This window comes from Physeter macrocephalus, chromosome 3 (assembly GCF_002837175.3).
Source record: "Physeter macrocephalus isolate SW-GA chromosome 3, ASM283717v5, whole genome shotgun sequence".
Taxonomy (NCBI): Eukaryota; Metazoa; Chordata; class Mammalia; order Artiodactyla; family Physeteridae; genus Physeter; species Physeter macrocephalus.
In genome coordinates, this window is record NC_041216.1 from 31,273,924 (window position 1) to 31,297,520 (window position 23,597).

At 59.1% G+C, this 23,597-nt stretch overlaps 2 protein-coding genes across 20 annotated transcripts in view; one reads left to right on the plus strand and one right to left on the minus strand.

Moving 5' to 3' along the window:
• Nucleotides 1-902: 902 nt before the first annotated feature.
• FAAP20 (FA core complex associated protein 20) overlaps nt 903-23,597 on the plus strand; it is a 30,481-nt gene continuing 7,786 nt past the window's right edge. Inside the window, exons 1-5 of one of the 18 annotated variants that reach the window (XM_028487976.2) lie at nt 903-1,014; nt 1,424-1,559; nt 1,641-1,927; nt 5,677-5,768; nt 6,252-6,603. In XM_028487976.2, the coding sequence (XP_028343777.1) occupies nt 953-1,014; nt 1,424-1,559; nt 1,641-1,927; nt 5,677-5,768; nt 6,252-6,439 (765 nt within the window). In that variant the 5' untranslated portion in view covers nt 903-952 and the 3' untranslated portion in view covers nt 6,440-6,603. Of the gene's footprint in view, nt 1,015-1,423; nt 1,560-1,640; nt 1,928-5,480; nt 5,896-6,251; nt 6,604-10,289; nt 10,377-15,525; nt 15,733-21,737; nt 23,408-23,597 lie in introns of those variants that run through there. The other 17 variants (XM_028487982.2, XM_028487981.2, XM_028487978.2 and 14 more) reach the window with 17 other exon arrangements.
• The window catches only part of PRKCZ (protein kinase C zeta), a 117,179-nt gene continuing 102,180 nt past the window's right edge, over nt 8,599-23,597 (minus strand). For both annotated transcript variants that reach the window (XM_024125471.3, XM_028487971.2), the window contains exons 11-18: nt 19,570-19,656; nt 17,976-18,111; nt 17,703-17,790; nt 16,605-16,724; nt 15,741-15,820; nt 15,249-15,338; nt 9,298-9,413; nt 8,599-8,986 (exon numbers count right to left, since the gene is read on the minus strand). In XM_024125471.3, the coding sequence (XP_023981239.1) occupies nt 8,899-8,986; nt 9,298-9,413; nt 15,249-15,338; nt 15,741-15,820; nt 16,605-16,724; nt 17,703-17,790; nt 17,976-18,111; nt 19,570-19,656 (805 nt within the window). In that variant the 3' untranslated portion in view covers nt 8,599-8,898. The remainder of the gene's footprint in view (nt 8,987-9,297; nt 9,414-15,248; nt 15,339-15,740; nt 15,821-16,604; nt 16,725-17,702; nt 17,791-17,975; nt 18,112-19,569; nt 19,657-23,597) is intronic.

Here is a 23,597-nt window from a genome sequence, read left to right on the forward strand (position 1 = left end):
GAGGGTGCCTGGGCGTCTGCTGCCACCACGTGGCGGATTGCAAGGTCACTGGACGAGAGTGCCTGGCGCCCGGGCTGTCACAGAAGCCCCCTCAAAGGCTCTCCACCTCCAGGCCCCCGCCCCTGGCCCGGGACTCCGGGCCCTGCACTTGGTCGTCCCACATTGCTTTTTATTTATTTACTTATTTGGCTGCACCGGGTCTTAGTTGCGGCACGCAGGCTCTAGTTCCCTGACCGGGGATCGAACCCAGGCCCCGCCCCCACCCCCCGCATTGGGAGCGCGGAGTCTTAACCGCTGGACCACCAGGAAGTCCCTCTATTTCTTAATTAAGGAAACTAAGCTCCTCCCTTTTGTAAGGAAACGGGGAAGGATCGCCCGGGTCGTCAGAGCTGGACACCCAGGCTCGGGGCTGCCGATGCAGAGGGAGGTGGCAGAGCTAGATCAGGCCTGGAAGCGGCGGGTGGGGACGTCAGGACCCCCAGCTGTCTTCCCGCGCAGTTCCTCCTCCTCGAAGCCGCTGCAGACCCCAGGCCTGAGGCGTGAGGGAGGCATCCCCCGGCTCAGCTGGAAAATGACTCCCTCAGGGCAAGGCAGCCTCCCGACCTCAGTGCCGCCTCCGCGGTGGAGGGAGGAACCCTGGCCTCCGTCTCCCCAAAGGTTGGGGTCAGGACACCACCCTCCGATAGTGCCACAGAGGGGAGGTCACCTCACGGCCTGCGGAGCAGGTCGTGGGGTCCCCAGGGTCGGGTCAAGCGCCCACGTGGGAGTGGGAGTTGGGGTCCACAGCTCACGTCTGGTCGTGCGGGGATTGAGGAGGGGTCCTGGGTCGGGTTCTGTCCCGGCGCGCCGGGAGTGCCCGGGGCGGGGTCTGTGCCGGGGGCGGGGTCTGTGCCGGGGGCGGGGCCCGGCGCGCGGGCCGCTCATTTCCGCCGGACGCGCGGGCTCGGGGCGGATGGAGGCGGCGCGGAGGTCGAGGCTGAGCCTGAGCCGCCGGAGGCCGCCCACGGGGGTCGGGTGAGGCCGGGGCTGGGGTCAGCGGGGGGAATGGGGAGCCTAGTGTCCCCGGCCGAGCAGTGGCCGGGTGTCACGTTCCCTCGTGCTTCCTCGAGCCCGCCTCGGGCCTGCCCCGCCCCCCAGCTCTTCCCGCCCGAGCCCCACCCGCAGAATTCTCACCTCCCCACGCCGAGCTGCACACCTGTCCCCCCCCGCTGAGTCCTGCCTCCTGTGCCCTTCTCCGCGGCTGGGTTCTCACCGCCCTGCCCGCCTCGGGCCTGCCCCGCCCCCCAGCTCTTCCCGCCCGAGCCCCACCCGCAGAATTCTCACCTCCCCACGCCGAGCTGCACACCTGTCCCCCCCCGCTGAGTCCTCCCTCCTGTGCCCTTCTCCGCGGCTGAGTTCTCACCGCCCTGACCCGCCGCCCCAGGTCCCCGAGCAACCCCCCCGCTTCCCCTCCGGACGGCGGCGAGTGTGCGCGGCCGTGGGCTGAGCTGCTGCGCGCCGCGAGCGCGGACCTGAACGTGGACGGCGAGCCGCCGCCGCTGCCCACGTTCCCCGGCCAGGTGCGTGTGCAGTGGTCCCCGGGTGGCCCCGGGTCTCGGGCGGGGGCGGGGCGGGCGCGGTCCGACGACCCCGTCTTGTAGGAGCCCAGGCGCAGCCCTGAGCGCGCGCCCCCGGAAAGCTTCACCGTGGGAACCGAGACCTTCTCCTGGACGCCCTTCCCGCCGGCCCCGCGGCGAGGCGGGGACCCGAGCCACTCCGACCGGGTGCTCCGCGAGTTCCTGGGGCGCACGGGGTCCTCCGCCTGGTCTCTCCAACGACACCCCGCGCCCGAGCCCCGCGGGACCTCCAGCGCCGAGGAGCAGCCGTCCGTGGAGGGGTCGCCGACACTGCAGAGCTGCCCCATGTGCCAGGCCGACTTCGCCCCCAGGTGAGTGGTCCCCCTGGGCCTTCCCTCCCCTCTGCTGCCACCCGGTGGCCCTTTCCCTGTTTGGAAACCACAGGCGGTTTCAGAAGGCATGGATAACTGAGCTCGACTTTGGCATTCTAAAGTGATGTTTCACGCAGAAAAAGTTGGCAAAGCACAGAGACGGTGCTGATCAGCCAGAGGGCACAGGGGTGCAGGTCTGGGGGGTCTGCTTGCTGGTCCACGGGCCTGGGGCCCTGCTGACAGGCTGCAGTCTCCTGGACGGGGCCCCTGGGACTCTGCAGCACGAGGGCAGGGAGGCTCTGGCTCTAACCGGGGCCACCCGGACATCCGGGAACCGGGTGCTGACTGGCACCCCGGGTGGACTGCCTCCAGAGCCAGTCCACGCTGTGGGTCACTGAGCAGTTTTCTGGCGCAGCCCATCGGGCACCTTCCCCCGTGGGTGGATTGCCAGTTTTAAAAACAAGACTTCATTTCTGTGTCCAGAGATGCTTTTTTCTTTTTAAAAGTCCAACGTATATTTTTATACCTGTTTAAAAGTAAGGGTGATGGAATTGGCCTTTGCTAAGGAGTCCCAACTGCCCAGCTTGTGGGCCATGTGTCACAAAGCCGAGGACACAGGTGTGGGGGTCATGGGGGTCAGGACGGCGGGAAGGAGCTTGGTCGGATGAAGGGGGTGGATGGCCGGTTTCGGTAGCTGGACGTGCTCTGCGTGTCCTGTGGCCTGGAGAGAGGGTTCAGTTAATGTGCCTTGTCTCTGGTTTTCCAGAAGTAAAACCAGCCCTGGGGGGTGAAGGGAGTGGCTTGTAGAACTAGCAGCTGATGACAGACAAAAGTCATCAAACCGGTGATCAAAACGTGTGGCACCAAACTGCACAGGTCTGCAGTCAAATATCCAGGCTCCTCCAGTGGTGACGCTTGACTTGGAGCCAAGCCTTTGGGGGCCTGGACGGCTCGGGGTGGGGGGAGTGAGGGCGAGGAGGTGGCTGTCCCCAGGGGGGCCTGTGGGCGAGGCCCCCCAGCCAGCACAGGTCTGGCATGGCAGGGGTGCAGCGGGTGTGGCAGCCACGCTGAGATGCCCGTGCTCCTTGTAGCGCTGGAGAACTTTTCCCAGACCCAGTGTCTCACTGAACACATCTCTTGTCTGTACTGATGCTCCAGGACAGTTGTGGGCTGCAAACACCAGCTCCCTCAACAGTCTTTTTTTTTTTTTAACATTTATTTATTTATTTTTGGCTGCATCGGGTCTTAGTTGCGGCACGTGGGATTTTTCGTTGCAGCGCGCGGGCTTAGTTGCCCGGCGGCATGTGGGACCATAGTTCCCCGACCAGGGCTCGAACCCGTGTCCCCAGCATTGGAAGGGGGATTCTCACCCACTGCGCCACCCGGGAAATCGCCCCCCCACCCCGCCTACCGGTCTTGATGGAGCCGCGAACGCTTTTTAAAATAGGAAGTTCTCTTGTTTCGTACCCATCGAAGGAAACCCAGGGACGGAAGTACCATCGGGGCCCTGGGAGGAAACTCGTCTACCTGGCAGCAGACGTGCAGCCCAGCCCCTCCGTCCCGGTCTGGGGGTGGTTTTTGTTCTCGGATTACTTGTTTTTCTACACAGTCTAAAAAAGGACTCCTAGATGTGTTAGAAAGAAAGTTCCAGCCTGAGCTCTTTAAGCAGTTAGATTGAGGCTGGGCAGAGAGCGCTTCGGGATTGCAGAGTAGGTGTCGGCGCAGTTGGGTCCAGGCCTCCGTGTGTCTGGAATGCTTCTAGCACGTTCTTCCCTTTGATTAAGGAGAGAGCGGGCCCTTGCCAGGCCACACCCCGAGCCTGCAGGGTGACGGTGGAAACCCGCCCCCCGCCGCCCCGGGGCAAGGCGACAGGTCAGGCTGTTAGGGGGCAGAAACGGGCCTGTTTGGGGGCAGAGATGGAAGCCCTGCCGCCCCTCGGAGCAGAGGGGTGGGCTGCTGGTCCGCAGGAGGTGCGGGCGGCCTGGGCGCTGCGGGCAGCAGCGAGACGGTGCTCGTCTTTCGCGGAGCCTCGCGCTTTCCGTGTCACTCAGAACCGTTTGTTGTCTGAGCTTCTTCTCTGACCCGAGGGCCGTCATGTACCGCGTGTGTGTGAAAGCCCCTCCGGGTCCGTGAGCTCGGGGCTGGTCGGAAGATTGGCTCCCACCCGCCACCCGACGTGAGGACGGGAAACCAGACAGGCACCGTGTCCGCGTGATGAGACCCAGGCCAGCCCGTGGGGTCTCATGCGCTCCGAGGCCCCTGGAGGGTCGGAGCAGAGCCTCCTCCTGTGCTGGGCCTCCCGTCCACGCACCGGGCACGAGTGGGAGACAGAGGCAGAAGCTCAGTGTGCGAGGTGGACCCGCCACGAGGCTCCTTTTGGGGGTATGAGGGAATCCCAGACCGTGCCCCGCCCCGAGGGACAGTGCCGGGCAGCCCCCGGACGAGGTGACCTGGTCCAGATCTTAGGGTCTTCTGGTGGCCTCGGAGAAGGCACGAGGAGGGGCTGCTTCCCAGGACGGGCCGAGGGGCCTCTAGGCACTCGAGGAGGCACTGGCCAGGGGCCTCAAATCCCCAGGCGGGAGCAGCAGCCACCCGACTGGCAGGGGCTCCCGCGAGCAGCACAGGCCGCCGTGGGCGTGCATCGGGGAGAGGCCGTGGCCCTCGGGCTCGCCGAGCCGCGCGGTGAAAGGAGGTCGTTTCAGGCTCGGCGCCGGGACTTAGCGGTGCAGGGACGGGCCTGTGCACGCTGGCCAGGTGACCAGCTTGGTCTGCTGAACGCCTGGCTCTGCCGCCCTCTGGGCACCGTGGCTGCGAGCTGACCGTCCACGGGCCACCAGCACGCGGGGGACGGTCATTCCCGGCCTCTCCTCCTTGATGGCATCAGACGAGGTCAGGGATGGGAGGCGCCCGCTGTGACCCGCGTCCACGCTCCCCTCCCCCACCCAGTACCGAGGGGCTGACCCGTGGGCCTCGGAGCCCCACTAAGTCCTCTTCTCCAGAGGCGCCGCGTCCCTGAGCGAAGAAGACAAGTCTCAGGTCTGAGGCGCACACCCACCGTCGTCGTGACCGCCCTCCTAGGCACCAGCGCTCACGCCTTTTCTCTTCTGGTTGCCAAGCGGCTAGTTTTCGGAGGAGGGAGGGGACGCATGGGGCATTTGTTGGTGTGGACACACCTGGTGGGTTTGTCTGACTGAGGAGACACAGCCCCCGCCCTCCACCTGGGGGCCCCGTGTCTTGCCCACGCCCTTTACTCGGGGCTTTCGGACGCAGGGTGCCCCTCAGTCTCAGACGCGGGTGCCAGGTGAGCCTGGGAACGGGCCTCCAGCAAGCCTTCTGGGCGCCCCGGGGACCTTGGGCCCCGGAGCAGGGCTTGGAAAGGCCCTTTCTGGCTGGGGGCCCCTCCTTGGTTCCGCCAGCCGAGGGCACCGTCCCCGGTTTCTCTCCAGCTGCTCTTTGGTGCGTGGCGAGAGCACCCGGGGAGGGCGTGGAAGCGGGTGGTGCGCGCTCTGGCCGGGGCGCCCTCCCGGCCCGCGACCCTCTCCTCTCCTCGCAGGCTGACCCAGCTGGACGTGGAGAGCCACCTGGCCCGGTGCCTGGCGGAGAGCACGGGCGACGCGGGGTGGTGAGCAGCCCGGCCCACGGCTTCCCCTCCACCGGCTGGGCCACCTCCCCGCTGCTCTGCGTCCCCCAAAGCTGTATGTTGAAGCGTGTCAGTGTGAGGGGCTCACGTCCCATCTCTTCGTGTTGAGGCCAGAACACTGGGTCCTGTTTCGTTTTTGGCTGATGCTGAGCAGCGTGATGACTGAGGTGGACAAGGCCACTCGGCACAGAGCAGCCCCAGGCAGGTGACAGAGACGGTGTCAGCAGCACTTCGGGCATTTGTACCCAAGTTGGCACAAGAACGGACGCTTTGCTCCCCCCTCCGACTCGGCTCACGCTTCACGGCCGTGTTTTGACCCCCAGGGGAACCTGCTTCTCTGCGGCTGCGGGTCACTGCCAGCAGGGAAGGCACTCTCACTGGTGCCTGTCATCGCCCGCAGGGGCTCAGAGCGGCTCCCCTCAAGTCGGGAATTCACGGGGAGGGACCGGCCCGCCTGCCGTCACCTTGTGTGAGCTGTGTCTCGTTCATGCGCTCAGTGCCCGTGGGAAGCAGGGCCAGAGAGCGTGTGCGGGTAGCTTTCCTTCCGGTGCTGTTGGCCCACAGCTTCTGGAAGAGCCTCGTCTCCAGCACAGCCACGGCGGCTGCAGCACTGGCAGGAGGGAGGGGGTAGGATGTGGAAGTCTAAGCTTAACTCCCAGAAGTTGGTATTTTCCTTTCAAAAAGGGCTTCAGACGAGCCATGAAAAGACACAGAGGAAGCCTCAGTGCACGTTTCTCAGTGAAAGACGCCAATGTGAAAAGGCTACACGTTGTGTGATTCCAGCTCTAGGACATTCTGGGACAGGCAAAAGCCATGGAGACGGTAAAAAGATCAGTGGTCGCCAGGGGTTAGTGGGGAGGGGGCATAAATAGGCAGAGCACAGAGGATTTCTAGGGCGGGAAAATACTCTGAACTACAAGGGTGGGTACGCAATACACGGATCAAGCCTGGGTCCAAACCCACAGAACGTACCGCTCCCAGGTGACGCTGCCAGGTGATGCAGCAGAGCAGGTTCTTCCTTTGTAGCAAATGCACCCTCTACGGGGATGCTGGGAGAGGGAGGCGGCGGGGCGGGGGGTGGGGGCCCATGGGAACTCTGTACCTTACCATCACTTTTGCTGTGAACCTAAAACTGCTCTGAAAAATAAAATGTTTTTATAAAATGGCTTCAGAAGCCTTTGCTCTTGGAGACGCCCTTTTAACGACGACGACAACGGCACGCAGTCATTAACGTCTTTAATAATGTGCAAGACACGAGCGGGTGTGGCCTTGGCGGGCACCCCCTCTGCAGAAGGAAGGCCAAGGCCACGTGCTCCGCCATTCACTGTACAAAACCACAGGGACGCGTTTCCCTCTTTACAGTTCTGACGGCACCAGTTTCCAAGAACCGTATCAAAAGGACACGCCATATTGTGACTGGAGCCGCTGGAAAATGTTTATGATTTGTTTCCAAACCCCACCTCAGCACACCTTTCACCTTCTTTAATTTATAAAAGCAAGTGACCGTGCACAAAATCCCCCCTCACGAGGAGCACAGGTCACGCACACGTCTTGTACACGAGCAACCGCACTGGTGAGCGGGAGGCTGTTTGGCAACACCGCAACCTTGATATAAACGCCTTAAGTTTGAACAGATCCGTGGCCCCTGTGCTGTCTGAGCAAAGATGTCACCATGCCCGACGCGGCACGCGACCCCTGTTGGGGGGAAGGGGGCTCCTGAGGCCGTCTGTGACCCTGTCCTGGGCACAGCGGGGTCTCCCTCCCCAGGCGGCCTCGCAGCCCTCACACGCGGCTCCAGGACGACATCACCGCGGGGCGGCCACGCCCCTCAGGCCCAGGCAGCTCTGACTCTGCTCCGTGGTCCCTCATTTCCGTCTCTGGAGGTGGGTCCTTCTGGTCACAACTGGGGGGCTGGTTGGAACAAGTCTCCACGTTCCACGGACACTGCTCTGCCACCGGGGCCGGGGGCCTTGGGGAGGCTGGCATGTCTGCGGAGGGTCACCGTGAGGCAGCGGCTTCTCGTTATCCTTTTCTTACCGTGATGCGCCCGAGGCCGCAGACACATGGAGAGAAGCAAGGCCTAGGGTTGTGTGGCGATGTGGGACATCCGGGGACTGCTGTCCCCGAGCGTGGACAAGGCCCCTGGCCCCCCCCCCCCCCAACACACACACTCTGCCTGTCCCTGAGCCACACCTGACAACATTTCAGGGACTTACAAACCCACGATTTACCTCTTTTTAGAAAACCTTGGGAGCGTGGACAAGGCCCCTGGCCCCCCCCCCCCCCCAACACACACACTCTGCCTGTCCCTGAGCCACACCTGACAACATTTCAGGGACTTACAAACCCACGATTTACCTCTTTTTAGAAAACCTTGGGTTTGGCTTTTCACTTAAGAGGGTGGCCGAGTGACACGTGCCCCCTTTGCAGATTATGGGAAGTAGGGGTGAGCCGTGCCCAGAGATGCATGTGTGAGGGTATTCTAGATTTATTGTTTCACTTTAAGGCTAGGACCCATCATACATATATCTTTTTAAAATTTCTAATTCTGAGCGTCATTATTCCTGATAAAAATATTTTCCAAAAATCTGATACATAACACGAGACATCATGTAGGCACTGCTTAGTGTTTCCAGAAATATATTTTGTGCGGATTTAGTTTTCAATTTTTTGTTTTTTGGTCTACGGGTGCTTTGGTGAGCCGTGTTTTAGAACCTCTATGATCCAATTCTCCTGGTCAGTCTAATGCCTGTGTCGGGACCAGCGGTGCCCACCTGGTGAAGGGGGGACTTGGGCGTCAGACCACAGGGGCTACTGACATGCTCGGTATGAAAATACTTGTTAAATATTAACAACAGGAACTTACCAGGATTTAGAAAATGTTCCGAATTTGTAAAAATGCTCCATTGCAGTGGATCCCCGCAGGCACTTACGCTCCCGTCCCCGGCCGGCGCCTCCTCCGGGTGGGGCCGTGCCTGCGACGCCGGGCGGGTGCCACCCGCGAAAAAAAGGCATCAGAGGGAGGCTTCAACATCATCGGGACACTTTATTCCTCAGGACGTTACAGGCTAACTCTCCCGGTGGAGCAGGTCAGTTCTGTTTTCTGTGGAAAGTGTGCACCTTCGAAGTCGGGGACACTTTCTCCCTCGGACACGGGCACCGCGGCCTCCGCGGCGCAGGCACAAGAAGCAAGTTCCTCCGGTGCAGGCGGCGCGGGCCGGATGGAGGGGCTGTTCTGCCCGGCCCGCCAGCGCCCAGCCCGGCATGCATGCGCGGTGGTCGGGGACAGGCCCGCACCGTCTGCCCGCGTCCACGACGAGAACGCGGCGCCTCACGCGGACTCCTCGGCGGACAGGAGCAGCGGGTGGGTGTATTCAAACCCTTCAAACTCCGACTGGTCAATCCTCTTGAGGACGTCCCTGCGGGCACCGGACAGGGCAGGCTCGACGGGCCTGCGCGAGACCCTGGCCCGCAGCTCGAGACGCCCTGCCCCGCCCTCCACGCGAGGCCCGCCCACGTCCCCGCCCCCGCAGCTCGGGTCGCCCCGCCCCCGCCCCCCACGCGAGGCCCGCCCACGTCCACGCCCCCGCAGCTCGGGACGCCTCGCCCCCCACGCGAGACCCGCCCAGTCCACGCCCCCGCAGCTCGGGACGCCTCGCCCCCCACGCGAGACCCGCCCACGTCCACGCCCCCGCAGCTCAGGATGCCCCGCCCGTGCGGCAGGTCTTACTCGTCGTCCGGGGTCAGCTGCACCGGCTCGCTGGTGAACTGCGTGTCGAAGTTGTCCAGGCCGTAGTCGTCCGTTATCTGCGGCTGGAAGGGCGGCAGGGCCTGCTTCTTCCCCAGCTGCAAGAAGACACGCGGTCAGACCCACGCGCGCCGGCTCAGCGCCCGCTTGGAGTTCCCACAAACACAAACCACGGAATCGAACAGGAAGAGACCGCCTTTAAATATGCCTCATGTTTAAAGACCGATTGTTTTTCTCTTAAAGTCCAGCAGGAAAATTTTCCAAAGTCATAAAAACCCTACTTGAGCTGAAAAATGCCGCCACCGCAGGCCGCGCGGGACGTACCTGGGATGGAGAGCAAGGTCCGACCACCCACGTGGGACCCCACGCCATCTGGGGTCTGCGCCCCCCTCAGCAGCCCCACCGCTTAAACCAAAGGAGGCTGGTTTGGGGAAGTTTCTTCCTTTCTTAATCTGGGAAACCAGGTCATAAAGGAGCTGGGACCTGGCAGGGACACCCCTGCCCACACTGGAACCCCTTCTCCCAAAAAAGCCTTAAGTGGCCATTTCTATGTTTTTTTTTTATACGTAAATTTATTTTTGGCGGTGTTGGGTCTTTGTTGCTGCGCTCAGGCTTTCTCTAGTTGTGGCTAGCGGGGGCTACTCCTCGTTGCGGTGCGCGGGCTTCTCTTGCTGCGGAGCACGGGCTTCAGTAGTTGTGGCACGTGGGCTCAGTAGTCATGGCTCGTGGGCTCTAGAGCGCACGCTCAGTAGCTGTGGCGCACGGGCTTAGTTGCTCTGCGGCATGTGGGATCTTCCCGGACCAGGACTCGAACCCGTGTCCCCTGCATTGGCAGGCGGGTTCTTAACCACTGTGCCACGAGGGAAGCCCTCTATGTATTTCTAATCCCAATGGGATACACGGCAGTAAAACGCTTGTCAGGCGGGAAATGGGGCGTCTCAGGACCCAGACTCTGCTTCCTACTCGACATTTAGGAGGATGAGACACGCTCAAGCCTGGAGAGGGCGAGTCGCGCGCTGGCGCAGAGCAACTCAGCGCCGCAACGCTCACAGTGAGGACGGAGGACGGCGAGGATGGAGCGGCCCCCACGTTCACACACTCGCTGACGTAACCCGACCCCCCCCCCCCCCCCCCCCCCCAGGTGGGGCTGGCCCTGGGAACCGACCAGAACCTGGTGAGCTACAGGATGAGAGAGGTGAAGATTTTAGGCAATTTCTCCTAGGTGTTTGGATCCATGATGTTTGTCTACTTGAGGTTACGTTTTCAATGCTGAAGCTGTAAATATTAATATTTATTTGGTGCCTCTGGTCTTGGGTTTAAATGATTACATCTTGGTGATTCTGTTTACAGAAGTTGCTGTGGAGTCCCTCTTGATATATAAAGAATGACAAAGATTAATAACTACTATGGAGTCCATGCTGTGGGTTCCAGTAATAGGTACTTTATAGACTTTGCCACTAATTCTTCCATCCAACGTGCCAAGTGGATACTATTAGCCTCATCCAGGTGAGGAGACAGATACTGAGGTTAACCAATTTGCTTAAAGTAAAACATTTACTAAGTAAGGAAATTTAGTGACAGTTGTCTTTTTTCCTGTGTGAGTTTGGTGTAGTGGTTAAGTGAATTGACTCTGAAATCAAACTGCCAAGTTCAAATTTTAGCTCTGCCCCTTAACATTGTAAGACCTGACTATACTCAGTCTCCCAGTACCTCAGTTTTCCCATCTGTAAAATGTGCATAATAATGGCATCTACTTCATAAGGTTGATACAAAGATTTAAAGACTTAGTGTACATTAAGAACTTAACAAGTGCCTGGCATAAAATGCTTACCATATGTATGTTGGTTATTAAGAAAAGGCAAACTTGAAAAAAAAGCACTGTTTCAAATTATTTGCCAGATGAACCATTTCTTTAACGTATGTTTTCCACATGTCTAATACTCATTTTCTGGCTCTCTTCAGGACTTGGTAATAAAACAATTCAGTGCTTAGCGAGAAAGTCCAGGAGGGGATATATAATCTTTACTTGGAACAAATAAACAATTTATCACTACTCTCACCCCTCTCCTCCTCTCCCACCCCTTCCAGAGTGCTCTCTGGGCGCCCTGCTCTTTCTAACTCCTGTGACTGCAAATCACACAGCAGCCAGTGCTGAATCCCATTTGCAGTACAGAGACTGCCAGGAAGGAATGGGCTTAATTAGTAAGAGATGTTCAAGGTAAAGTCTTCACAAAAGAGCTAACTGTGCTGTGTTAAAGGGAAGAAATATGATGAAAGCCACTATTACAGGAGCTAGGATGATGTATATATTTTCTTAGCCTTTGCCTGCCAAGTCACATCTGCTTAGATGTTCCAGCTCCAATTTCAGGGGTAGTTCAAAGCTGAGGTTTCTGACTAGGAAACCACAGAACAGTGCAAAACCCTTCGGGCTTATGCCATCAGATTTGTAACAACTCTGGCCAATTAACATGCCTACTGAGGGTAAATGTAAGTGAAGAAAACAGGGACCCATCTCCCAGAGCTTAATGTGAGACACAGACGTGGAAGTAGCCAATCTCAAATACCATGAGAGATTTCTAAGCTTAAGCCTGAAGATAGAGCACTATGGGGGCATATTAATGAATCTGGATGCTGAGATAGCAACAGCTAAACAGAGGCAGTGACAGCTCGAGAGAGCTGGAACTTGACCAGGTTACCAGGTATAAGGGAAGGATATCACGAACAATGGAATCAGAAGTCTCAGTTCTGATGTTGGCATTATTTTGCCAGTTTCGTGACATTGGTGGGTCTCTACAGCTGTGGGCTGTAGGTTTTTAAGGTCTTATGTATTATTCTCAGTAACCTCCACATAAGCGTTAAGTTGCAACGAAGGATTTTAAGGAAGAGATAGAGAATCTTCTCTAACAAATTGTTAAAGGCTCCAGAGAGACTGGTTGGAGATATTTATAGGACTTAAATGGAATCTTTGCTTCCTCTTAATTCACATATCTTACCCAGCAGTCGGTGGGCATCTTAGAATTTGTGGCTATTCCAGAAACAATTTTCAAACCATAATTAGGTGGTTATTAACTATTTCCTGGCTTTACTTATGGTCATTAGTATGGTTTACATCTTGTTTCTAGAACTGATTGTCTCTTTGGGAATTTAGGGAAACTTCTTTGACCAAACTAAATGTGTAGACTCTATTCTGAGCCTTCTAATGTTGTTAGGGTTCTTGAGGTTGAATGATACTTAAAATATACGTAAACTGAGCAAACTTGCTCATTCATTCATTCAACAAATATTTAATGAGCCTTGACTATGTTCTAGGCATTACAGTAGGTGCTAGGGAGATGGCAGTGACTAAGGAAACCCTGCTATGACACAGTCAAAAATCTGCATGTGGGACAACTAGTTTCATAAGTATTTACAATAGAAAATTATAGATTTCAAGATACAGGAAATGTAGGAAGAATGGCAGAGGCTGTTAGACTCACTCATCTGTCTACTTTTCTACATTTCTCAGCCCCTTGCATTTGGTAGGGTTGTGATTAATTTTGACCAAAGGCATGTGAGTGGAAGCAATGTGTCACCTTCATCTAGGACATACTTTCTCCATATTCACTCTTACCTAGATTTGATGACTTTGGAGACACATGCCAGCGAGCATAGTTACAAATGGAGGAGGGCAGCCCAGACTGCTTCAGACTATGATGTGAATGAGAAAAAAACTTTTAATGTCGATGTATGGAGCGGCCCCCATGTTCACACACTCGCTGACGTAACCCGACCCCCCCCCCCCGCCCGCCCAGGTGTGCGCTGCGCACTTGTGCTGGGCCAGGGGCGCTAAGAACTCAGATCGAGCTATGAGAGATAAGGTCCTGCCCCGTGGGGTCTGCTTCCGCCCACACAAGCCACGTGTGAGCCGGCAGCCAGCCCTCCAGCCCGGACCCCTCAGCTCTCAAGGCCCGGAGCAGCCTGATTCAGGAAAAGGATGACCCAAGCCTTTCGGGACTGGCTGCCCCCTTCCCTTGGAGGGTCTGAGTGAGCGCTGAGCCTGGAAACCTCCACCTGGGTGGGGCCTCCACGGGACCCCGTCCAAGATGTGGGACTGTCCCAAGGCCCCATGTGGGGAGAGAGCGACAGCCGAGTCAAAAATAAGCCCCCAGCCCACCTCAGCTCACACCCGCTCTTTGCACCGTGGGACCCAGAGCCATCAGGAACTCCAGTTATGGCAAGAGAAACAAACTGGGCCTGGAATGTTGAAACACGTTCCGTAAGTTGTGGGGACTTGGGAAGGACGAACACAGGTTCTGCTGGCGACGTTGGTGCATGAAATGAGGATGTCACAGAAGTAGACGAGTCCTTCCCAGTAACGCCCCAGTGTCAGGGCTGAGGCCAGCACACCTGCCAGGGCCCCAGCAGCATCCATGGCCAGGCCACCGGGCAGAGGAACGCCTGTCTCTGTCACCCAGGGGATGCAGGAGCACAGGGAACGGGCCGACCCACAGGCAGAGCGGGGTCACCAGTGTTTGTGTGCGCGCACGTGTCTGCACACCCGTGTACACGCTGCAGTCACAAGGCCCCGGCGGCTGGCAGCGTTGGGCCACACCCTGGGCACTGTTACGGGGGCACAAGGCCTTCCCTTCTTCCCTGACTTTCTCTCATGTGCAAGTTTCCATATTCTTCTGTATGTATGAAATACGCTCTGGTAAAAAGTGAAAAAAGGGGGCATTTCTTACACGATTTTCCCTACCTCAGGTCTCAGGCTGCTTTAAAAAGATTTAAATAGCAAGAGTCAGAACAGACCACGAGGCAAGCACGGCTGGGTGCTGGCCTGGGGTCCTCTGGGCCCACCCCCTCCCCTACCCCCGTCCCTGCTCTGGGGGCCAAGGCTGCCTCAGTCCGTGGCACCCCCCCCCCCTCCCGGAGTGTCCCACACACAATGTCACCCCCTCTTCCCTCAGTCAAAAGCAGTGGATGAGGGACTTCCCTGCTGGTGCTGTTGATAAGACTCTGCCCTCCCAGTGCAGGGGGCCCAGGTTTGATCCCCGGTCAGGGAACTAGATCCCACACGCATGCCGCAACTAAGAGTTTGCATGCCACAACTAAGGACCCCACGAGCTGCAACTAAGGAGCTGGCAAGCCACAACACTAAGGAGCCCACCCCCGCAACTAAGACCCATCGCAACCAAAAAAAAAAAAAAAAAACAATAAAACAAAAACAACAAACAGTGGACGAGAACGGTGCCACCGAGTGATGTCCTGTGCACCCCACCACTTAGCCCTGCGGCGTGATGGGAAAGAGGCGGCTGGAAGAGGACGGGGGTGAGGGGTGGCGGCTCCGGTTCTGAGGAGATGGCCTGAAAGAGGTGAGGGAGGGGTGGAGGTCGGGGAGGGGCACAGCCGTGCAAAGACAGGAGCGGACCCGGTATGTCGGGCGTCGAGGGGATCACGAAGCCCCAGCGGAGGAGGCCGTTGCTGCTAGGGGCCAGGCGGGAAGCAGAGGCCCAGCCCGGATGAGGGTGGCTCAGACCCAGGTGGCCGCAGTGGGGGTGGGAGAAGGTCCAGACCCTGGAAGTTGAGTCCCCGAGGACTGGGTGGGTCAAGGTCCACTGCAGGGGGGAGGGGCCACGGTGCACCGGGATGTCCTATCGGAACTAGCTAGCCGGCCACGTGGAAACGTCCGGGAGCTGAGTCAACTCGGGCGGATGGCAGCGGTCACAGAGCGGGCACCCCGCCGCGGGACCCCTGGCATGGCATGGACGCCCAGGCAAGGCTGCTCCCAGGACCTTCAAGAAGCAGCCCCCGCCCCCAGGGGCTTGTTAGGCCCCCTCCTTGTTCTTCACGTGAGTTTCCAGATGGCTCCCTGCCCATTTCCATCCATCCCACCCCCCTCGAGGGCCGCCCACCACACGGGGCGGGGGGTGGTATCAGATTCCGCGCTGCTTTACCAGGTCCCAGTCTATACTACGGAAGAAAGCGTGAGACTTGATGTCGGAAAATCCAGTCTGCGGCCGGCAGCCGAGCCTCTCCTTAGGGTCCTGGGGGTCAGAGTTCAAATGAGGACAAGTCAGCACAGAGCAAGGCAGCCCCCGACTCCCGTGCCCAGCAGGGGAACGGGCCTGCCCTCCCTGGCACTTAGAGACCTTCAGCAGACCACCCGCAGCCGGCCCAGCACCCAGGTGAAGGCCGGACGTCCCCTTCACTAGAAACGCTTCCTCCCAACAGGTTAAGCTCGTCCGGGAAGTTCCTCTTTGGCATCGTTCCTGTCGTTACATTTTGTCCGGTGCGAACAAGCATCCGTAGGACGTTCAAGGAAGGACGCAGGGAGTCACCCACACCCGACACTAAAACTGCCAACCAGCTGGCGGACCGTGGCCCCGGTAACTGAGAAAGGGCCGCAGCCGTGGCTGGCTCGGCCGCCACGGTGGCCACGGGCGTACCTTGTTCAAAAATCCTTTCAACACGTGGGAGGCCTTGACCGAGAGGAACCGGGGGATCCGGATGGGCTTCTCCAGGATGACTGCAACGACCGGACCGGGAGGTGAGAGGCAGTTCCTCCTCCGTGCCCCGCCCCGCCCGCCACGCCAGCTCTGCCCAGCAGCCAGGGAGCCGGCAGCCTGCAGGGCGCTGGGAACCCTTTCTGAGCAGGAGAACCCGTCCTACACCCCAGCAGGGTCTCGAGGCCTCAGAGGGCCCTAGTGCCCACGGGCACGTGTGCTCACGATCACGTATGAACCAGCGGCGGCTCAGCTGGCCCTGCGTCCCCATGTCCGCGGGTGCCAGAGGGCACCGCGGGGACGGCCTCAGTCCTGAGCCCCAGCATCCCGGGGCTGTCAATTCTGGCCCGGGGCCCAGACGGCGAGGAGCCGTGGCTGGAAGGGGGCAGCACCGTGGCCGAGCACAGCCGCTGCCCGGGACACGGATGTGCCACCTGGCGTGGGCGGAAGGGAGTTTGCGCTGAATCAGGACAGATTCTCTTTCCCGTGGGCGTGAAAGTGCCGTGTGCCCCCAGCCGCGGCCGCTCGCACACCCACGGCCCGGGCTTTGCTCCTGAGAGCTGGTCGTGGACGGGTGACCCCACCTAGTCTGTGGCAGCCGCGGGGGCCTGCGCCTCTGAGAGGGGAAAGCCCGCAGGGGGCGGAGGCAGCTGGACGCGCGGCCCGGGCTTTGCTCCCTGAGAGCCGGTCGTGGACAGGTGGCCCCACCTAGTCTGTGGCAGCCGCGGGGGCCAGCCTGGGGGCCTGCACCTCTAAGAGGGGAAAGCCCGCAGGGGGCGGAGGCAGCTGGACGCGCGGCCCGCGCACCTTGGAAAAGGTAGTCCTCGGTGTTCATGTCGGGGTTGTCGGTGATGATGTCGAAGGGGGAGCGGCCAGCCATCATCTCGAACATCAGGACGCCCAGCGCCCACCAGTCCACGCTGAACCCTGGGGCAGAGCGCAGGCCTGTCAGGCCGGGCCTCTCCGGTGTGCTGTCCCGTCACGGGGCGACAGTCGTGACGGTTTGCGTTTCCTGGACCACAGCTGAGGATGCGTGTCCCCAGCGTCTCCCAGGCAGCCTGGCCTCCCCCCTGTCCGTGTCCCCGGGACGCTCAGCTCCTCCTTACTAGCTGCAAAGCTGTCTTCACATCAAGGCAGTCCACGGACGGCCAGCTGCTCCCAGGATCGGCAGCTGTCCACCTCCATCACACACGGGGTCCCCGTCCCGGGCCAGGTTCTAGACTCCCTGCCCTGGCCCACAGCTGCCGTCTGTCCTTCTCTGGCTACTAAGTGACTTCAGTCCTACCAGCCTCCTGGGTGCCCCGGTATCTGAGGGTGTGAGAACCTGCCCACCCTGCCACCCGCCCCACTTTTAACAGCAAGGAAAATGTGTGGAAATAGTTGATGGTATATTTGTGACGTGAAAACAGCAGAACCCAAGGAAGGGGTGCACAAGCTCCAGTGTCCACGGGGGCTGTGCGTGGCTCTAGCAGCTCTGGGGAACGCCCTCCGGCGGGTGGCACCCACTGACTCGGGACAGCCGCCTCGGCTCTGTCTTTGCTCTGTCTTCTCCTTCCCAAGCCCTTCGGGCTCCTGACCAGAGGGATCCTGTCCGGTGACCTCGCCAGGGGACACTCAGGTGGACACAGAGGACAACAGCTGGGGACTGAGGCCACTTAGTGGCCTGGGGCTGGGACGAGGTAAGGGCGTGCATTTTAGTGTAACCTGGTTAGGAAGACCCCTCTCCCCGGCTGCTGGGCCAGGGCCCCGGAGCCCCTGGTTGGGACGCCCGGCAGGCTTGGCCCCAGGCAGGCCCACCCCGCTCTCTCTGCTCCGTGGCCGAGTCCGCAGGGAGAGGAAACTCCCAGGGCTCGGGTCGCGCTCTCCCGCCCCCTCGGGGCCCGGCGCCCCAGCGCCCCCGCTCACCGTACTCCTCTCCCCGCAGGATTTCCGGGGCGATGTAGTTCGGGGTTCCGCAGAAAGTGCTCGTCGTGTCACCGGGGCCCAGGCCTTCCTGTAGGGATAAAGCCAGTTACCAGGAGGGAGGAGCCCGCCAGACACACCCCCGCCGGCGAGAGAACCAAGAGAGGACCGGTGACGTGGGGGCGGCCGGAGCCCGGCAGCCAGGACGAGACGGAGCGGGCGCCGGGGTGCCCGGGACCCCCAGAGGCAGGCGGGGGCGGCAGGCTAGGAGCCCACCTTGCACATGCCGTAGTCCGTCAGCTTGATGTGGCCGTCAGCGTCGAGGAGAACGTTGTCCAGCTTCAGGTCCCGATAAATAATCCCTCTCTCGTGTAGGAAGTTGAGCGCGATACAAATCTCAGCAGCGTAGAACCTGGCGGGGGGGGGGACACCCGTCATCAGCAGAGAGAACCCAACCGGGAACCGGGACGGGGGCCCAAGCAGACAGACGTCCCGTATCCTCCGCTGAAGAGCGCGTGGGCCGACAGGACAGGGCGAGGCACGCAGCGTCCTAGTGGTCAGGGAGATGCAAACCAAACCCACCAGGAGACATCACCTCGCGCCCGCCAGGACAGCCACTATCCAAACCCCCCAGACGGAAAAGAGCAAGTGCTGGCGAGGATGTGGAGAAACCGGAGCCCTCGTGCGCTGCTGGCGGGAACGTGAAATGGTGCAGCTGCTGTGGAAAACGGTACGGAGGTTCCTCAAAAAAATTAAGAATTAGAATTACCATGTGACCCAGCAATACTACTTCTGCGTATATATCCAAAAGAATTGAAAACAGGGACTCGAACGGGTATTTGTACCCCCGTGCTCACAGCAGCACTATTCACTGTAGCTAAAACACAGAAGCAACACAAGTGTCCATTGTCAGATGATGGATAAACAAAATGTGGTCCATTCACGCAATGCAGTAACATTCAGCCTTAAAAAGGGAGGAGATTCTGACACCCGCTCCAGCGTGGGTGGACCTTGAGAAGACGATGTCGAGTGAAACAAGCCAGGCACGAAAGGACACACCCTACGTGATCCCGATCCCGCTTCTACGAGGTCCCTGGAGGCGATTCATAGAGACAGAAAGTAGGAGGGCGGCGGCCGGGGCTGGGGGAGGGCTGGGGAGTGAGTGTCTCATGGGGCCAGAGCGTCGGTTTGGGAAGACGAGAAAGTTCTGAAGAGGACGGTGGTGATGGTCGTAGAACACCATGAATGTGCTTAACGCCACTGGGCTGTGCACTTATAAATGGCTGAGATAGTAATTTTATATTATGTGTGTTTTACCACAATTAGAAAAAGAGGACGTGAGCGTGTGGGGCTCGCTGTTCTCGACTGATGACCCGCCTCCCCGCTAAAAGGATCTATGGTGACTCATGATGCCGCGTGGAATTATTTTCCAGTGAGGAAATGAGGAAAAGAGAAAAATAGGGAAAACAGGAAAGAGCTACGTACGGGGTGGAAATAAACGCCCCACCCGCCCGTGAGGCCAGGGCTGCGCGGCGGTGATGGGGTCAGCGTCCCTGAGAGTCATTTGAAAAGAAACGGAGATTGTCTTCCTCTTCCAGGCAAGCTCCTGCTGTACAGCCGTGCAGGTGGTGGGGAGCGGCCTTGCCGTCCAGGCGGCTAAGCTGACAGTCGGGACGTTCACCCCGTTTCAGAACCAGGGCAAAGCACAGCGCCATCGCACAGGCAGTGCTCCGGCCGGTCGGCCGCTCCCAGGACCCTCCCGGCTCTGGCCTGGCCCCTGGCAGGAGGCAGTGGCCCCCTGTGCCCCTTCCCCAAATCCACTTCCCTCCTCCCGACCCCCCAGGCGCCCCCGGCCCCCGGCTGCACCCACCTGGCGTGCTCCTCGGGCAGCTTCCTCTGCCTCTGCATGTGGAACATGAGGTCACCCCCGTTGACGTACTCGATGACCAGGAACAACCTGCGGGACACATGGCGGGGAGGCCAGGGTCACAGGCGCGGCCGGGACCCCCAGGGGTCCCCCTCTCTGGCCGGTCACCCTCCTGAGAGGCCCAGGGAAGGCAGCGACCGGGGCTGCCCGCCCACTCTGGGGTCAGCGGGAAGCCGCTCAGCTCTGACCCCGATGCAGTAAAACTCGGGAGAGAAACTCAACACGGTTATTTGTTCTCCCGGGGGTGCCAGGCCTGCCTTTGGTTAAAAAAGGTAAAAATAAGGCAGGGCTGGTGGCCGCAGAAGGCCTCCCCGGGGAGCAGAAGCCCGGATGGTGGGGGGACGGGGAGGGGCCACGGGGGAAGGGCAGAGACCGGAGGGACCACCCTGCAGGCCAAGGGGCCCGGCTCGGCAGGAGAAGCCGGAAGGGCAGGTGCACAAACCAGGTGATGCGAATGCTCCTCTGGCTGCTGTCGGGATGGACCCCAGGGAGGGGGAGGAGGTGCCCAGGTGAGAGCACAGGTGCGCTGGCCAGGAGGGCCAGAGGCAGAGGCCACAAGGTTGCCGGTGGGCTGGGCAGCCAGGAGGGGAAGGAGTGGGTGGGACCCTCCCTGAACGTCAGGTCCCAAGGGGGAGGGTCAGGCTCGCTGACCTGGCCACAGGGGGTCGGCGATGCCAGCTGCCCTCCAGGAGGGGGGTTGGGGGCAGCGGGGTCGGGGCCGCCGGCGGGGGGATCCCTGTGATTGACAGATCCGTCCTCTGGATGCAGGCAGGGCCCTTCAAGTCTCCAAACAATTTACCATTTACCATGTGGTTTCTTTTCTGATAAGATCCTTCTCACATTTAATAAGGTTCCATTTTCAAAATTAAATTCATACACGATTTTCCAGAAATACCCTGCTGAGGGCAGCTCGTGGATTTTTAGGTCAACGGCTCCTCTGGGGAGCTTCTGGAGAGCTGAGAGCACAGAGGGAGGGGAGCAAACCCGCCGGCCCCCCAGCCTGTCTGCATCCCTGATTCAGTGATGACGTCCTTTAACACGGGGCAAGTGAACGAGCTGCAAATCGCCTTCCAAGTCTCTGATTACATGTTTAGACTAGAAACAGCTCCCAAATACATAAATAGCAGAAATGGAGACAAAAGCCTGAACACTGGGGTGGGTAGCCAGAGCCTTCCCTGTCATCCTGGAGAAAACCCAGCTCCTCTGTGGGGGCAGGGCGGCTCCCCTGCCTCCAAAGGATGCTCTCGGAAAGGGTCCAGGAACCCTGGCCCTGACACGGGTCCACCCGTTTTGCAGACAGATTGTACTCACGCACATTGTGCCTGTGGCCGCTTTCACACTACAACAGAGGTGAGAGACGGAAAAAGCTTGCCGACCCGCTACAAACAGCAAGGACAAACGACAGCTGTACAGCCCCCGCTGACCGTCGGGCACCATTCCAACACGTGTGCACGTCTAATCCTGGCAGCTACCCTGAGGGAGGTGCTATGCAGGTCCTCGACCCCTGGGGAGAGGCCTAAGACCGCACTGTTTAAAAAAAAGCATTTACTAACAACTCTGTGACATCAAAGCACTGGACAGTATTTGCCACCAGGACCCAGAATCACGCAGCCCCAGGAGATGTGTTCACCCCAATGTGGGTGCCCCCCAGGAAACGGATGTGGCCGCCCACACAGGGCCAGAAAGCAACGCCATTCCAGAGAAAAGAAAGAAATACGCCAATGCTAGAGACAGACACCAACACGGTGGCTTGGGGAGCAGAGGAATTTAAGGGGACATTTAAGAACCCAGAGAAGAAGCAGCAATGGTAGTTTCCTTTCTGTATCCAGGGGAAAGCCCGTCAAGGGAGTCTCAAGAGAAGCCATGTCTCTACGCGTGGACGCGGGGACACGTTCAGCTGGTCTGTGGCTGTCACCTGGGGCCCCGGGTCTCAGGTAACTTGCCGATCAAGGAATTTATTTAATTTGTGAAACTGATCAGCTACAAGAACAGAGCAGGATATTTTTTTTTTTAAAGCAACTGTATATCTGAAGATTTTTTTCGTTCTACAAATAAATCTTAATACTACTTCCAACATTTCACTTTTTCTTTTTCCTTTTTCATCTTTACAGGCGTATACTGGATTTACAATGTCGTGTTAGTTTCAGGTGTACTACTTTCAACGTTTCTTTGGAGCAAAACCCCACCAGCGCCGTCAGGGGCTGATTCACTCTGATGACAATGCTTTGTGTGACTCAGACGAGCTGGCTGCTACGACAAAACGTCCCGATGTCTATGGCCAAGCGCAGCTGAAGGCCGTCTCTGGGCTTCACGCCCGGGGCTCTGCCGTGCCGCAGGCAAGCGTTTGCACGTGTGTGATGCCAGGATGGGAAAGAAGCCACCCCTGGGGCCGAGACAGCAGCTTACGTTTCCTCGGTACTTAACAAAATGTGCAAAATATAGTAAAACCTCGCAAAACAGGATTCATCGAGAGCTGGAGACAGAAAGGGGAGTAAACACCACAGTCAACTCACAGGCTGGGACCAGGGCAGGAGTAGAGGCCAGAGGCCGGCCCTACCTGCCTGACCCCCATCACCCGAGGAAAACCTGGGACACGGGGCCTGTCCGATGGCTGAGGGCGCCGGGGGCAGGGGAAGAGGGGACCGTGGCCCCGTCTGCATGGGAGATGCTCTCCTCAGCTCGAGGATGAGTCAGGCCAGGCCCCTACCTCCCCACAGCCCCCATGGGATAAAACACCAGCCCCGGGCTTCGCTGGTGGTGCAGCGGTTAAGAATCCGCCTGCCAAATCAGGGGACATGGGTTCAAGCCCTGGTCCGATAAGATCCCACATGCCGTGTGCGCCACAACTACTGAGCCCACGTGCCACAACTACTGAGCCTGTGCGGCACAACTACTGAAGCCCGTGCACCTAGAGCCCGTGCTCCGCAACAAGAGAAGCCACCGCAATGAGAAGCCCGCACACCGCAATGAAGAGTAGCCCCCGCTTGCCGCAACTAGAGAAAGCCCGCGTTCAGCAACGAAGACCCGATGCAGCCAAAAATAAATAAACAAATTTATATATACATATAAAAAAACACCAGCCCCATACCTCGCTCAGAGGGGGCACCGATGGCATGGGACAGTGTGCTGAGATCAAGAGGTAATGCCACATGGACACCAGCAGCTGGCTGCATCTGGCCCCCGACCCATGTCTGTCAATAAAGCTTTATCGGAACACTGTCTTTGTCTGAACCCCAGTGAGTAGCTGTCACAGAGACCATGTGGCCCTCAAAGGTGAAAATACTTACTATCTGGTCTTTAGAAAAAAAGCGTCTACCGCTGGTGTAAAAAATAACAAGAACAGCAGCTTTTACAGCCCTCACAAAATGTCAGGCACTATTCCAAGCACATCTGTGTATAAAACTTAACCTGAGAACCGTGCAGTAGGTTCTAGGAGTTTCCCTATTTTACAGACGGGGACACTGAGGCACTGGGAGGTGAAATAACTTTCCCAGGATCACACAGTTACTGTCTAATAAGATCTGATACCGGGTGATTTGGATGAATCCAGAAGCCAAGCCTGGAGCCCCACCTCCAGTTACCGACCCCCCCATCACAGGGGTGGCTGCCCCCCAGTGGAGCTCAGGGACAGAAGAAAGGAAAAGAGGAAGCAGACAAGCACCTGGGCTCCCGACAATGAATGACAGACAGGAAAGGAGGCTGAGGGCCAAAGGGAGCATCTCAGGAGAGACCACCCTCATTCCCGAAGGAAAGCACAAATCAGAAACGCAAGGCAGGGCTTCCCTGGTGGCGCAGTGGCTGAGAGTCCGCCTGCCGACGCAGGGGACGCGGGTTCGCGCCCCGGTCCGGGAGGATCCCACATGCCGCGGAGCGGCTGGGCCCGTGAGCCGTGGCCGCTGAGCCCGCGCGTCCGGAGCCTGTGCTCCGCAACGGGAGAGGCCACAACAGTGAGAGGCCCGCGTACCGCAAAA